Source organism: Microtus oregoni, unplaced genomic scaffold (genome assembly GCF_018167655.1).
Source record: "Microtus oregoni isolate MIOR12 unplaced genomic scaffold, Mior012 000048F_ref0000485, whole genome shotgun sequence".
NCBI lineage: Eukaryota > Metazoa > Chordata > Mammalia > Rodentia > Cricetidae > Microtus > Microtus oregoni.
In genome coordinates, this window is record NW_024543222.1 from 5,351,180 (window position 1) to 5,368,030 (window position 16,851).

The 16,851-nt window shown below is 49.8% G+C and overlaps 2 protein-coding genes across 2 annotated transcripts in view; both read right to left on the bottom strand.

Moving 5' to 3' along the window:
- Dnai2 (dynein axonemal intermediate chain 2) overlaps positions 1–16,851 on the bottom strand; it is a 54,368-nt gene that overhangs the window by 26,956 nt on the left and 10,561 nt on the right. The window contains exon 3 of the mRNA XM_041636174.1: positions 328–527. Within this exon, the coding sequence (XP_041492108.1) occupies positions 328–510 (183 nt within the window). The 5' untranslated portion in view covers positions 511–527. The remainder of the gene's footprint in view (positions 1–327; positions 528–16,851) is intronic.
- Ttyh2 (tweety family member 2) overlaps positions 14,265–16,851 on the bottom strand; it is a 49,909-nt gene continuing 47,322 nt past the window's right edge. Inside the window, exon 14 of the mRNA XM_041636175.1 lies at positions 14,265–16,014. Coding sequence (XP_041492109.1) covers positions 15,940–16,014 — 75 coding nt within the window. The 3' untranslated portion in view covers positions 14,265–15,939. The remainder of the gene's footprint in view (positions 16,015–16,851) is intronic.

Sequence of the window (16,851 nt, forward strand, 5' to 3'; positions counted from 1 at the left end):
CCCTCCATCCTTAACCGGGCAATGGCGGTGTATGCCTTTAATTCCAGCACTTAGGAGGCAGAGGTAGGTGGATCTCTGTGAGTTCAAAGCCAGCTTGATCTACAGAGTTAGTTCCAGGATGGTCAAGGCTACACAAGAACCCCTGTCTCAAAAGAAAAGGAAAAAAAAATCCTCCATTCTTCAACATCACAAATACTGCATTCAGAGCGTGGGCTTGCCATGTGCATTCCGTGGACACACCTGCTCTGGCCCAAGTAGAGCTGGTGGTATCTATTGATGCTAGCACGGAGGTGAGTCTTGGGCCGGGTCTCTAGGGCAGGAACTCACCTCGTGTTCTGACATACTGGCCGAGCATTGGATGCCCGTGTCCACTGGGTTCCGCTCCACATACAGCGCGGCCAGCTCAGGGTTGGGCGAGATGTCGATGTTCAGCTCAGCCTGGCGGTCTGAGAAGTTGCACTGTTTCCCAAACTCGCTGCGCTTCTTGATGTACACGTAGACGATCTCCATGGTGATGGCTGCAGCGGCTGCGGCGGGAGAGAGGAGAGTCTGAGACTGGTGAGGTGTCCCACCCAGAGCCTGCTCATCTCCTCAGGTCCCACCAGAGGCAGGGCCGTGTTTTTGCATCTGGTTGGCAGGAAGCCAGGTTGGGGAATCCCAAGGGATCTTTCCAGAAGCTACACCTGTATTTTCTTCAAAAACAAAACAAAAACAAAAAACCCCAAAACATTAAGGGACTAAAGAGATGATTCAGTGGTTAAGAGCACTGGCTGCTCTTCCAGAGGACCCTGGGGTCCATTCCTGTACCCGTGTGGCTGCTCATAAGCACTTGTGACTCCGGTTCCAGGGGACCCAACATCGCCTTCTTCTGGCCTCCATGGGTAGTGCACACTCAGGCACCACCCTCTACCCCCACCCCCACAATCTTTTAAAAATAATCCCATTCAGTGGGACACTTTGAAGGTGGAGTCAGGAGGATCAGGAGTTTAAAGTCATCCTAGGCTACATAGCAAGTTCAAAACCAGTCTGGGCTACACGCGAACCTGTCTCAAAACAAAAAAGCAATAGAAGTAAAACAAACCAAAACCAAAACCAAAATCCCTCATCCGAAACCAGGTGTGATGGTTCACACTTGTGCTGTGTTGGCACTTGGAAGAAGGAAGGAAGCAAGAGGACCGCCGTGAGTTCAAAGACAGCCTATGATTCGAAAGCAGCCTGTCTAAAATGGGCCTGGAGAGATGACCAGTGGAGGATGGAGTTTGGTTCTTCAACTCTAACTCCAGCTGAGCCGGTGCCACCTTCTGGCCTCTGGAAACATGTGTGTATGTGCCAGCCTCTCCCCTCACACACACACACACACACACACACACACACACACACACACACACACAGAGCTAAATACATCTTATCTAAGACAGGGTCTCACTGGCCGGCCTGGAACTAACCACATAGACCAAGCTGCATTAAAACTTGCAGATTCACCAGCCTCTGCATCCCGAGTACTGAGATTTAAAAGCATGAGCCATCATGTCCAGAAAAACAAAATCTTTAAAGAAACAAAACAAATCAAGACAAAAATCTCCTCAAACAACAAGAATAGTTTAACTCACCTGAGTGCCAACGGTATGCTAAGTATAGATTACATTGTGTGGTCCTTGCTCTTGCCCTCCAAGGTGGGCGTTGAAAGCATCATTCACTTGAACATTCAAACCTTCAGATGACTTTCCTGGCATCACACAGCTGTCAAGTAAGTAGCCCAGGTAGTTTGCCTGGCTTCAGAGCAAACTGGCTTCTTACCCATGAAATTACCGACTTTCTGTTGAATCAATACACTTGCTGGGAGGCAGGAAGCAATATTGATGACTGTAACGTTGAGCCAAACCCACTACCACACTCAAGATTTGAATAACATGGTTCACAGATCAGAGAGACCTGAACCTCTTAAGAACCCCCAGCCACTGGCACAACTGTTCAGAAGGCTTATCCATGCCAGCATGCCAGATTAAAAGGCTCTACACTGCCTTTGGTGGCCACACGGGGAGGCACAGAATGCCTCCTGCATCCCTTTACCTGTGTGTGTCTGTGAGCCACTTTGAAAAGGGACAAAAAGCCAGGTGGCTTCTGGAACTGGACAGCCACTGATTTGTGATACTTGATCATGAGAATCAAGAACTGGGCCAGTGAGCTGTCTCGGCGGGTACAGGTAGTACAGGCCGCATGACCGGAGTTCAGTCCCCGGAGCCCATGGAGGAAGGGAGAGGACCATCTCCAACAGGTCACTCTCTGATCTCTACACATGCATGGGTATTGGAGAATGTTATTTTAAGGTGTGTGACTTTTGTTTATATGCTGCATTTGCTTAACTCTGTGAAGCCGTGATTCTTTGCCTGTCTAAAACACCGGATGGTCCTGATAAAGAGCTAAATGGCCAATAGCGAGGCAGGAGCAAGGATAGGTGGGGCTGGCAGCCAGAGAGGATAAATAGGAGAACGGAGGCTGAGGGGGAGCAAGGAGAGAACAAGGGGAGGAGGGCTTCAGGGGCCAGCCACTCGGCTAAGAGTGAAAGTAAGGTACAGAAGTAAGAAAAGGAAAAAGGGGGCTGGCGAGATGGCTCAGTGGTTAAGAGCATTGCCTGCTCTTCCAAAGGTCCTGAGTTCAATTCACAACCATCTGTAATGAGATCTGGTGCCCTCTTCTAGCCAGCAGGCATATATGCAGGCAGAATATTGTATACTAAATAAATAAATATTTAAAAAAGAAAGAAAGAAAAGGAAAAAGCCCAGAGTTTGCAAAAGGTAGTCAGGATAATTTAAGAAAAGCTGGCTAGAAACAAGCCAAGCTAAGGCTGGCCATTCCTAAGAATGAGCCTCCATGTGTCATTCATTTGGGAGGTGGGCCCCTCAAAAAGTCAAAAGAATAAATCATCACACAACACATGGTGCCTTGCACAAGCACACACACATACACACACACTCTAAATTAAAATAAATAATTGTAAAGCAGGCAGACAAGACCCTAGAGTCCTGAGCCGGGTTTCACCAGCAGTGTGCCCTTGGCTGGGTGACTGAGTCTTTCTAGGGCTGACCTGCAGCTGCCAAGGTGCCACCGGCACACATCACAATGTGAGGAAAGGTCTCCTTATCAAAGTGCCTGAGAACACAGAGAGACAATGCCAGCTGCCCTGTGCTCAGCACAGAGAGACCTTCTAACCCTGCACATTAGGAGGCTGAGTACAAGAGGCTGGCCATCCAGGGCATCATACAGTGGACACTGGACTTCGGCTTGAGCTATGTCCCCTGTCTGGTGTTGAAGGGGTGACTGGGTGGTTAACGGCACTCACTGCTCTGCAGAGGACTGGAGTTATGTTCCCAGGACCCACATGACGCACGACAGACAAGCGGGCCAACACACATACACATAAACAAAAATTAAACTTTCCCAGAGCCTGGGGAGATGGCTTAATGGTAAAGAGAACTTGCTTTTCTTTCAGAGGACCAGGGTTTGGCTCCCAGCACCCACATGGCAGCTCTCAACCATCTGTAACTCCAGTTCCAGGGGATCTGATGTCATCTTCTGACCTCTGTGGGTACCAGGCATATATGCAGGCAAAACATGCATACATATAAGATAAGCAATTTTAAAATGATGTTTTTAAAAATTAAAAGATTGAGCTTGGCGGTGGTGGCACACACCTTTACTCCCAGCACTTGCGAGGCAGAAGCAGGTGGATCTCTGAGTTCAAGACCAGCCTGGTCTATAGACTGGGTTCTAGGACAGCCAAGGCTACATAGAGAAACCCTGTCACAAAATCGCCCCCCACATTAAAAGATCCTATCTCAAAGACACAGATAAGGTGGGGAGAGGAAAGAGAGGAAGGGGAAAGGAGAGACAATTAAATGAATTATGCACTAGACATGCTGGTGTGTCTATACACTCAGCACTGAAGAAGCAGAGGCAGGAAGATTACTGCAAGTTCGAGGCCAGCCTAGTCTACAGAATGAGTGTCGGGTTAGTCAGGGCTACACAGTGAGACTTCAACTCAAAAAAAAAAAAAATTTTAATATCAATCAATAAACCAATCCAATCATGGGTAATGAAGGCAGTGACGTCCTGATGAAAAGAGACACATGACCGATGAGACAGAACCGAAAGCTCGGGACTAACCGTTCTTGTTTCCGGTCAGCTCATCTCTGACAAAGCATTAGGGGATGCAGCAGGGAGGGATGGTCTTTTCAGCAGACGGTGTTGGGACAACTGGGCATCCCCTAAGAAAAAGATCGGCAAGAGCCGTACCTCATACCATACGCAACAATGAACTCGAAACGGGCTGTGTGGTTTTAAATGGAAGAGCAGAAACTATAAGACCCCATGACTATAAAGGAGTTGGACCCAAAAGCTTTAGCTGCTGAGTCCTGGACACTGAGAGGCTGAGAGCTGGGCACGCCTATCTAGCAGCAGGTGCTGGGGTGGAAGGGAACAGCTGGGGCAGGGGACGAGGAAGGAGACGGGGTGGGGTTAACTCCCCAGTCTCTTGGCATCCATATAGTGCTCCTTGAAGGAGCATGACCTGCTAGGCATGGAGACACACGCCTGTAATCCCAGTACTTGGGAGGTAGAGGCAGAAGTTCAAGGCGAACGTCAGTGACACCATTCAAGGCCAACAAAACTGTAAAAGCTTGCTTCTAACCACTCCCAGAGCCAACACAAACCATACTTGTGGAGAAAGTAGATTGGAAAGTCTCCCTTAAGGGTGGGAGCAATGTCTCAGAGGGCAGCAGGGTGGTCAAGGCAGCAGTCTGCATACGGGTGCCCCATATCTTGGTTCTGTGTGGGTGAAATTAAAGTCTTGGGGGAAAAGAATGCAAAAGAAGGGGCTGGAGAGAGAGAGCTCAGCAGTTAAGAGCACTGTCTGCTGTTCCAGCCATCCTGAGTTCAATTCCCAGCGACCACATGGTGGCTCACAACCATCTGTAATGAGATCTGGTGCCCTCTTCTGACCTGCAGGCATACATGCAGACAGAACGCTGCATACATAATAAATAAATATTTTTTTTATTTTTTAAAAATATTTATTTATTATGTATACAATATTCTGTCTGTGTGTGTGTCTGCAGACCAGAAGAGGGCACCAGACCTAATTACAGATGGTTGTGAGCCACCATGTGGTTGCTGGGTATTGAACTCAGGATGGCTTAAACAGCAGACAGTGCTTCAGGACCTTTGGAAGAGCAGGCGATGCTCTTAACCACTGAGCCATCTCTCCGGCCCCAATAAATAATTTTTTTAAAAGAAGAATGCAAAAGAAGTCAATTAAATTCCCTGTCTTCCGCCAGTCCTGGCAAGCACCCGTGCCTCCCAGTCCTGGCAGCTGGAGCCGGGCAATTAGGGGCTGTCTCCCTCCGTCTCCGTTTGCTGTGGCACAGCTGACTCCTAAGGTGACAGAAGGACACTTCAGAGAATGAGAAAATCCTGGGAAGAAAAAACAAAAACAACAACAAAAACAAAAAACAAGAAACAGCCTCTTCAGCCCCAATCAGACTCTGACAGCTTTGCTCTGTCCTTGGTGTTTCCCAAGGCCAAGGCCTCTTGGAGAACGGAGGCTTTGTCCTGTGTCTGGAGGCAGACAGAGGGGACATTTAAAGGCTAGCCTGGTGACAGGAAGACAGCACATTCAAGGACCCTGCTCAGGCTCTTTCCTAACAAGCTAGCGAGGTGAAGATAAAAGACAAGGTCAGCCAAGGCTGCCACAACAGTCTTTCCCCTCTTTGGGGAGATAAATGCCGCAGGGTGGGGCTTCCCCAGGGTCTGAGCAGGGTGTGTGTGTGTAGCAGAGGGGACCAAGAGTATTACTGTTGCCTAGGAGTGTCAGGGGGAGATTGTCCCTATGGGAGTCTAAAGACCCAGAAGCATGAAGAATCATAGTCTACCCCCGACCCACCCCTACTGTGAAATATGGTCTACTCTACTACCGACCTACACCCAGCCCCAACAACTCCCAAACCCAGAATCACAAAGAACCTCTTTAGCCTGGTCCAAACACCAAAACATGCATGCATTTTCTGCACCCTCCTGGGGAGCGTCAAGGTGGATCCTTCGCCCAATAGCAAAATAAAACTTGCCTCATGCGAGGATGATGAACAGAAAGCATGGTATACAGCTGGGAGGTGAGCCCAGGGAATGGCAGGAAGCAGGGGTGTCAGTGCCGGAAAGAGGCCAGGAGGAGGGCCAGCCTTTGTCCCTTGGGGCAGCCCATCTGTGTGCCCAGAACAGAGGAGCCTTGCTTGAGGTAGGAACGCAGAAAGAGGGCTCTTTGCGTCATCCCCATGTCTCTGAGAACCTTCTGGACTCGGTTAGAAAAATGTTTTCATGACTCTAATGGGCATGCTAAGGCCAGCTCTCACACTGAGGGGCAAACAAAAGAATACATTTACATATGGTCCCTGTACCCGTGTGACCTCCCACCATCACTCCCTGACCTCACTAATCTTAAATTGATTTCATTTATAATGGGGGGGGGGGGGGATATGTGCACACAAGTGCAGTGAGGTGGAGGCCAGAAGTGTCAGATCCCCTGGAGCTGGAGCTGCTGAGCTGTGAGTCACCTGATGTGGGTGCTGGAAACCGAACTCCAGCCCTCTGCAAGAACAGTACTTGCTCTTAACTGCTGAGCCATTCCTCCAGGCCCCTCTCTTAATTTTTTGAGATAGGTTCTCACCCTTAGTCCAGCTGGCCTGGAAGCTACTAAGTAGTGTAGGCTGACCTCGGACTCTTGGCAATCCTCCTGCATTCGCCTTTCGAGTGCAGGGATCACAGGCGTGTGCCTTTCCCTCTCCATCCTCTTAATTGAAAGCCCCATCCTCCCCGGGCAGAACGTTTGCTTCATTCACCTGAAAGCCCGAAAGAAGTCCCGCCCACTCCGGGACACAGTCGGGGTTAGGGCCTGGTAGGATAGTAGTGCAGAAGGCAAAGTACTTGGGGGTTGCAGAAGTCCTGGAACTTGGAGAATATTCCGGGCAACGAGGATTAATGCAGCGGGAAGAGCGCTAGGGAGCGCTGGTCCTCATTCCAGCATCTCCTAGAAGCAATCTCCTAGGTTTGCGCTGTTGGTGATTATTACCCTTTGGGACTCTTCCCTCCTTTCGCCGGGTTTCTTTTCAGGCTTGGACGTCCTCCCGAGCTTAAGTACCTGATCTAGGCTCAGTTTATTCTGCCACAGCGCTCCCGGGAAGCACCCAAGCCACGTCCAGGTCTCCAGAGCAGTTCAAACGGCTGGGAGTTGTGGAGTTTCCCCGTTGCCTAGCAACCCCAGCCGGGGCCGACACGGGCCGTTCGGAAGGTGATCTGGAGCACGTGACAATGGTCATGCTGGTGGGAGGCAAAGCCCTTATCTCCTCCCTTATCTGGAGGGAAGTTAACCAACTTGTAAACAGCACTAGTGGTCCTAAGGACTTGGCCAAAACGCTTACCCAAGGCTGCAGTTATGTGTCCGGCGAAGTCCTCTGAAAACGCAAATCAAGTGGCCAGTGGGTGGGAAGCTCTGTGCCTGGGCTCGTGAAAGCCTGCTCTGTTCAGTCCTTACGGTGTCTGGTTTGTCACTGTTCTCTTCTGCTGCCATATCCCATGAACCACCACCCTTCTGAATATATCTCCAGAATGGAAATTCCTCGAGGGTCAGACTGAATATATGCATGGCTTAGCTGTGTGCTTGGCACATAGCGAACATGGTTCACTGCATGAATGAAGGAACCGATGGAAGTATGAATGACACAGTGAGACGCGTATTTCTCCTGAGCTTAAGACAATGCAGTGAGAAAATGCGGGAGGGGTTAGAAAACCATACCGAGGGCCGGCAAGATGGCTAAGTGAGCAGTAGGCGCTTGGCTCAAAAACCTGACAAAATGAGTTCAAATCCTAGAAGGCACATAGAAGCAGAAAAGGGGAATGGATTCCACAAAGGTGTCCTCTGACCTACACCTGCCAAGGTACACACCCACAATAATAATAATAATGATAAATCAGTAATTTAAAAAAATTAAAGAAGGGGGGGGTTTAGTCCTACATCTAGATTGGTGAGATGGTTTAGTGGGGAAAGAGGCTTGTCACCACAGCTGATGACCTGGGTTTGTGCCCCTGGACACACATGGTGATGGAGAGAGCTAACTTCCCCAAGCTGTCCTCTGACCCTCTGACCTCCATATTTGTGCATGCATGCTACATGAGTGTAATGAATGTACACACACACACACACACAGAGTGATTTGCGACAGACTAGCTCAGCTGGAGCACTGGGACTGACGGGACAGGGTCTCAGGAAGAGGTGGGTAAGGAGTTGTCAAATGACAGATACCAGACTTAAAGGAATTGTATCTGAATGTGTCTTTACTAGACATGAGGCTCATTTTTTATGTATAGAAAAGATTGTTTAACAAAACAGCATGTATTGTTTTTTATGTGGTATAGAATATTTTTAGAATTCTTCTATTAGATACATGAAAACAGATTTTTATCAGACAGACGTTTTTGGTGTGAATCTGTGGTCAGTCTTGCCAGACATGGCTTGGCATTAATTTTGATATAAGTCATTATCGAGGTTTTGAATTTATGGCATTTTGAGCTAAAAGCAAGTGGTTGAGGTTGACAGCCACACAGTCTACGGTCTTTTTAGAAGAACTTTATTTTTATATTTTTAACTTTTTTTTAACCATCCCCAGAACCAATCTTAAGAAGTTACAGGCATTTATTTTTCTTATTTTATCTTATTTTTGCTGAATTTGTCTTAATTTTAATAAGCATCAGATTAAACCTGGAAACCTTTTTATCTTGAATATTAACCCATCTTTTTTTTATTAGCATCAGATACTCTTGTATATGGCAATGACTCATTAGTAAACTCTATTTAACATAGTAAGTATTAAACATACTATTTTTTGGGGGGGGGATGGACCAGACTCTAGTTTTTAGGCCTGAAGTACAAGGGCTCCAGTGCAGGAAGCACAGCACACAGACACCTTCTCTGTGGGCATTCTTATTGAAGCTTGTGCCACATCTTACAGGAGAGACCACGCAGACTCCGCAGGAGGTGGCGTGACTTGAAGAGAAAGAAAGCTACAGAATCTCATATAACTTCCCAGAAGGCCCTAAGAGCTTTTGGAGCTGGGGACCCTAGACTGGTCATTTATTTATCGTGTACCTGGTGATGGTTTGAAAGAGACTGGCCCCCCACAGGCTCACAGATGTGCATGCTTAGTCCCCAGTTGGGCAAGCTGGCTGGAAAAGCTTAGGAGGTGTGGCCTTGTTGGAGGAGGTGTGTCACTAGTGGGGAGTGGGCTTGGAGGTTTTCAGTATCCACACCAGGCCCAGCGTCCCTCTCTTCCTGCTGCCTACGGATCAGGATGCAACTCTCCAGCATCATGTCTGCCCACATGCTGCCATGTTTCCTTCCGTGATGATTACGGACTAACCTCTGAAACCATAAGCAAACCCCCCGATTAATAATCGACCCATGACTTAAGACATATTCTTTCAGTATCGGGATTGAACAAGGCCTTGCCACCGAAAGGTCAGAGCTCTACCAGTGAACTGCATCCCCAACCTGAGTTTCCATTTCTGGGGTTTAACTTTCTACATCTTCACAGCAGGAGGACAGTGGCAGTTTTCCGGGGTATCGGGAAAATGCGCCATCAGACACCGAGGAGAGCCCAGCCCGCATTGCGGCCCGGCCAACGCTGTGCTTGCCGCTACAGGCTCCAGAGGATGAGGTGAACCTGAGGCCAGGCGTGGGCACTGGAGATTTGGATGAAGCCAGGCAAAGAATGAGTCACCAAGATGTGGGATATGGGGTTGGAACTGAGCCCTAGAAAGTGGTTTTGAGTTGCAGGGGATGGAGCGGGGAGTGAGTCCCGGAGTGGGGGTGGGGCATGATGGGAACCAGAGGAGCGAGCTGAGCAGTTCCAGGCTAGAGCAACGTGGCTGGCTGGGGTTGCAAGCCGGGGCCCCTCTGATGACGCGAGGATAGGGAAGCGGGGGTGGAGTGTAGATAAGAAAAGGGGGTGGGGGAAATTGGACTCAGTCGTTTTTATTATGACAATGATGTTATCCCCGGCTTCCCACCCCACACCACCCTCCCTTCCCCTCACTCAGACCTGTGTAGAGCCGACCAACACTGGCTCACTCACTCACTCTTAGCTCTTGAGCTCTTGGCAGGTCCAGCTCAACCACCATGGGAGGCCAGCATGAGGTCATATAATTAGACTATTCAGAAAGTCCTACTTTTTTTCTTTTTTCTTTTTTTTTCTCAGCTTCTCGAATTTCTACCCAATCACAGCGTAACTGGCCACAGAAATTCTTTGCTTAGATCAGCCCCCGCCCTGGACAAACTCCAGGCAGGTCCCTAGTCCATTACAACCCACCACTGGCTTCCTCCCCCACTTTCTCATTTTTAAAACAGGGTCTCACTTAACTGGGCTAGCTTTGAACTTCTGATCCTCCTGCTTCCACCTCCTAAGTGCTGTAAGTACAAGCCATCACACCAGGCCTTAGAACTCCTCTACAGAAAGATTTCTTAGTGGTTTATATCCGTGTATATTAATAGTCCAGGGTTAGGGCTTTCATTATACATATATGCATGCATGTATAAAAAATGTACTTTGATCATATCTACTCCCCATGACCTTCTGCTTTCACCATTTTTTGTTGTTTTGTTTTCTGTTTTTCTAATTTTAAAATGGAGTAAAACCATGATACCATACTTCTGTGGTACAGGCGAGAGAATGAGAACTTCAAGGTCAACCTTCCACACTAGATTTGAGGCCACGCTGGGCTGTATACGACTGTCTCAGAACAAACAGCAAACAAAACTAGACCAAGTTGGGTGCCTTTTAATCCCAGCACTCCTGACCAGGCTGGTCTGGTCTACATGGTGAGTTCCTGGTTAGCCAGGGCTATAGAGTGAAAACCAAAACCACCAGACACCACACACACACACACACACACACACACACACGCACGCACGTACACACACACTCACGCACACACACACAGAGAGAGAGAACTAGCTAAAAAGGAAGCACAAGATCATGGGAGCCTTGCCCACAAAAGCTAACCTGTATCCAAGCAATCAGAGCTGGTTCTGCTACATGGCAGAACCATGGAACCTGGAAACTCCACCCCAGGCCCATGACCACGTCTTCCCAGACACCCATACCACCCTAGAATTCAGAGAAAGGAAGGGGCCATCATAGAGTTAGGCTTTGTGGGTTAGGAGGCACAGATCAACGTTCTCACAGGGGCTGGCAAGGACGGTTCCTATCTGACTGGGCAGTGGGCACTGCTGGCCTCTTGAGCACGGTGTAGAGCGAGGAGGGAGTGCCGAGCTGAGAGTGTAGCTCAGTGGCAGAGCGGCCACCTAGCATGAGCAAGGCCCTGGGTTCCATCTGAAGCACTGGGGACAGTGGTTTAGGACATCTGTTCCCAGGGAAGCCTGAGCTCACTGAGGGCCTCGGTGGAGTCTGCTTTTTCCCCGGGGAGCAGGCTACATAGCCGTCCTCTTCCTCCAGCTGGCTCTTCCTGGGTGACAGTCAGACAAAGCTCAGCGGTGGACAGTGAAGGGTGACTTCTGACCACCACATACTTTCCCTTGGCGTGCAGCTAGTGTGCAGTTCTTTCCCGGGGCAGAGAGGTGACACAGGGCTGACGTGACCACCCTTGGGCTTGTGCTCTCAGAGTCACCTTTCTGTTTTTATTTTAAATAAGAGTACTAAAGTTTTGAGTTTATTTTATTTTATGTGTATGGGTGTACTGACCGCATTTCTGTCTGTGCGCCATGTGCAAGTAGTACCCACAGTGTGTCCAGGAGAGGGCGTTGGCACTCCTGGAACTGGAGTTAAAGAGGGTTGGGATCTACCATGCGGGTACTAGGAATTGAACCCAGTTCTTCTGGAAGAGCAGCCAGATGATGAGCGGCAGAGAGACGGAGCCTTCTCTCCAGTCCTGGCCTTCCTACTCCTCGCAGTCCTTCTGCAACTCAAGCTTCCTCTAGTTAGCAGAGACCATAAAGGCCCCCACAGCCTACGTCACACCTGGGTGCTGAGAAGCAATTTTCCCCCAAAATCAAACTAGTTATGGGAGTTCCCATACCGTTCTTACTCATCTTCTCACCCAAGGCTGTGGGTTCCCCAGGGCCGGCAGAGCCCAGGAAAAGCCACAAGAGCACGTGTCCACTTCTGGGTCGCTGAGCTCATCTGCATGTGACGCTCAGCTTCTCCCCTCAAGCACCCCCAAAGGTTCGAGCAGCTTGCCCAGGAGCTCCGCGTGTTCTAGGAAGTTGCGGAAGCTCAGCTGCAGGGGTGTGAAAGGTCACTCTGCCAGTGGGGAAGCACCAGACTGGGGGCTGCTGAGCCAGCAGAGACTTGGGCGGGGGTGGGGGGGGAATGGCTGCCCCAGAGGAATGGATCCAGTCATCCCTGTCCTGAGAAGCAACCTTTGAAGGCAAGGTGCTCGGGAGTACACAGCACAGACCCACGGATGGCGACTGGAGGAGCGCAGTCTGGGCAGCTCCTGCCTGACCAGAGTCACCCAGCATGGGGTCCAGGGCTCTGTGCGAGACACATGGTTCTGTCCTCAATCCAGATCCTGACTCTTTTTTTTTTTTTTTTTTTTTGGTTTTTCGAGACAGGGTTTCTCCAGATCCTGACTCTTAATGCACCTGTTAGAACTACTGTTTTATAGATTTTCTCTGATGAAAAATTTATATCAATACCAGGGAGGATTGCTGGCTCCCGATGAACACTCAATAAAGACTGCTTACTATAGCAGCCTGATGATCAACAGATGACCTTCAGAGAGAGCTTTGGAGAAAGCCCAGAGTAGAAACGGGGCTTAGCCCTGGTCTGTAAGAGGGGCTACAGGCAGAGATTAGGGAGGTGGCTCACATAAGAAGATAAGAGCTCTGTAGCTTTGGAGCCTGTCCTGGAACTAGCTCTGGTCTGGAACTAGACCAGGCTGGTCTCAAACTCACAAAGATCCTCCTGCCTCTGCCTCCCAAGTGCTGAGATTAAAGGCGTGCACCAACACCCAGCCAGATAAGAGCTTTTGCTTTGTAAGCACAAGGACCTGAGTTCAAATCCCCAGCACCCACCTTAAAAGCCAGGTGTGACATGCCTGTAACCTTAGTGCTGCAGTGGGGGAGACGGGAGTGTTTCTGGCTGACAGACTATTGAGAGACACCATCTCAAGGGGATACGTTGGGGAGGGGGTAGAGCAGAAGAGCCAATGTTTTTTGTTCTCTGGCGTATGTGCAACACACACACACACACACACGCAAGTAATGGCGCACACACACCCCATCACCACACAAACGAAAAAAAACAAAACAAAAATTAGGCAAAGGCCACAGATCCCTGTGACCTGAAATAGTCATTCAAAGCTTCCCCCCCCCTTTTTTTTTTTAAAAAAAAAAAGATTTCATAGCTAGATGTGGGAATACCTTTAGTTCTGGCATTTGGGAGACAGAAGTCGCCAAGTCTAGTGTGGTCTACAGAGTGAGTGCTAAGACAACCAGGGCTACACAGAGAAGCTCTCTTCCAAAACACAAAGCAAACAAAAAATGTTTTTATGCTGGGCATAGTAGCACACACCTTTTGGTTTCAGGTCTTGAACAGTAGAAGCAGGCAGATCTCATTGAGTTCTAGGCTAGCCTGGTCTACACAATGAGTTCCAGGTCGACCAATGCTACATAATGAGGCCTGTGTATGAATGTTTTCCTTCACGTATGTTTGAGTGCCCATGGAGACCAGAAGAGGGCATCAGGACTTCTGGAACTGAAGTGTCCGAGGATCATGGGTTGTCATGTGGGTGCTGGGAACAGAACCCGGGTTCTCAGCAAAAGTAACAAGTGCTCTTAACTACTGAGCCATCTCCACAGCTCCAAGATTTGCTTAGTTTCTATGTATGCGTATATATGTCTCTCTGTGTGTATATCGTATGTATGTGGTTATCCTGGAAGATCAGAGGGAGGGCAGTGGATCTCCTGGAGCTGGAGCGAGCTAGGAGGGCTATGAACTGCTTGACGTGGGTGTTGTTCAGATCCTCTGGAAGAGCTGCAAGCACTCTTCCCTGCTGAGCCATCTACCCAGCTCCTCACAGCCCCCCTCCTCGCCTCTCACTGAAATCTGACACTGCTGCTGGAGGAGCCTCTGTGGAGAGGGCTTGCACCCTTGCTAGTCCCCCAAAGCTTAGCAAGTAAGGGACGCCATCAACCGCACATCTTAAGAGAAGTGGTTTATTTCTTGGCTCAGGTGAGGGCGAAGCCGTTTCAATCAAAGGTTTGCCCACCCGACTCCTGTAGAACCCGGAGGAGTTTTAGTTTGATGTACATGCATTAAAAAAGTCCTTCCGTTGCTGCAGAGGAAACATTAGAAGCAAATGCCTTGAGGTCACAGCCCAAGATCTGCACAGGACACAGACAGGCGGCTCACAGTATGCACGGGTTAATAGGAGACACAGTGAGGCCGGCGCCTGGCGGCTTGGCTGGGAGCTGTCAGTGTGAAGACAGCGTGGCTCTTCTGAAAAGGAAATGGTCCTGTCACACACGATCACCCAGGCCCTGCTTGGGTGTGCAAGGCCACGGGGCTTTAGTGTGTCGTGTACTCTGTGTTGGCAGAAAGCTGGAAGCACCAAATAGCCTAACCTGGTCCCCCAGCAGGCAGGACAGGGATCATTAATTATTTTCTCCTAGCCAGGAAATGCCTATTCTTCAGGATAGAGAAAGCCCTCAGCCTTCTTAGTTATCACGTCTATCCCTTTACAGGGCCCCAGAATTTCCTTCTTCAGCCATCTGGGACATGTTGTCTCAGTGATCTTTATTAAAAAAAAAAAAATGACCTGGGCTTGATGGTACACCTTTAATCCCAGCACTTGGGGGCAGAGGCAGGTGGATCTCTGTGAGTTTAAGGCCAGCCTGGTCTACAGATTGAGTTCCAGGACAGCCAAGGGTACACAGAGAAATCACGTCTCAAAACCCCCCACCCCGCAAAATCTGCTTTAACCCCAGGACTGTGCAGGCAAAGGCAGGTGGATCTCTATGAGTTCTGGGCCAAGGCCCGCACCAAAACAAAAAACCCACAACCCACTTCCCAGCGTCTCCTGCAGATCTGGAGCACGGCTTATGTGAGAGCCAGAGTTGGAAACAGGTGAAGGGCCTGAGCCGGTCTGAGGTGCCTGTGAGGGAGGTATGACTCTTTGGATCATCAAAATGTTTTAAAATACTGGGAACAAGAGTTTGGCTGCTTTCAAAGTGTCCGTTCATACCTGAGACTGTCCCTGCCTGCAGCTGAGACCTGGCTCCAGAATGGAGGTGGCTGGTGGAGGTGAGAGAGGCAGAACGTGGCAGGCTTCCTCCCCTGTTCCTGCCCAAGACTGCCAGACTGCAGTGCCCAGCTTGAAGCCACCCATCCCCTCTGGGAAGTACTCGTAATGCTATCCTGTGGGCTAGGCAGAGTCTGCGTGGTCCCAGAACCGTGTGTTCTCCTAACACACTTCCAATTGTCACCTGCTGGGAACCGAGGACAGAGTAACTAACTGGAAGGTGTGGCCAGGGCTTAGGGCCACTCTAACAAGAGCCAGGGCCCTATGGCAGGACCTTGAGAGAATGGAGCTCTTCGGCAGGTGGTCCCCTCCTCACTGCCCCTCTCCTCTGCTGAAGGTGGGACTTAAAGGGGGAACTGAACCAGGCCCTGAGCCCTGGGGAGTCCCAGGATAGAGAGCTTGGCTGGAGGCTGGTCTTGTCCACCTGTGGCTCTGGTCAGGAGTACCAGCTGTGTCCCTGCTGCCACAGGAGCCTGCCCGTCTGGGAACTTTTCAGTTTCTGTTACAGAAACACAGCTGGGATCTGCATTTGCTGAAAACCAAGCTGGCAGGAGGCGGCAGGTACCCTGGAAGCTGCTACGATGGGAACTCGTAGTGTCTCAGGTGCTCATCTGCCACGGACATGTAAGTGGCCCGCATGCTGGGAGAGTACTGTGGAGGAGAGGAGGGGCAGTGAGAACAGGGTACAGTTCGCTACTGGGTCAAACTGAAATTATACAGCCTGCCTTTCTCTCTGGGGATGCTGGTTCCACACCCAAGGATTCAACTAACTTTGGATCAAATCAAAGCTACTGAAAAATCCTGTATTACGCATGTCTGTACTTTCTGGTTTTCTTCTATTGTTTCTGTTACTTATTTGCTTAGACAGGGTCTTACTTTGTAGACCAGGATACCTGGAACTCCCTATGTAGCCAGGTTAGGCTCTAACGCAAAAGGGTCTTTTGTTCTCAGCCTCCAGAGAGACATTATGTATGTGTGTCACCACACTCAGAGGCAATGACACCAGTTACATGGAAAATAGCACATCATTCTACATGAGGAGCTTGAGCATCGTCGGAGTTTGGTACCCTTGGGATTCCTGGAGCTGGTCCTCTGTGTACATAGAGGGGGCACTTGCACCATCGAAGATGCCGGGAACTTCTCAGGGGATGACAACCTGGCCAGGTACAGCAGTCAGACACGGTGTTTTTATCATAAGGTATCGTGAAGCTTGGGGGAATACCAGGGTGGCGTGAGAAGCTTCAGGTCTACTGATGCCTCAAGTCTGACATCTCTCGGGGGGGCCCCAGGCTTTAGCCTCTAGCCTAGCACATGCACACAGAGCAGGAATCCTCCTCTTCCCACCCCCACCCCCAGGCTGCACTCTCACTGAGGCACAGCACTGGGCTGTATCAGGTGCACTAGGGACATTCGGAACAGTTAGCAGCCGCAGACGGAGAGGCGCAGGTCCACAGATTCCAGGAACCAGGTCCGAACGCATCCCAAGTG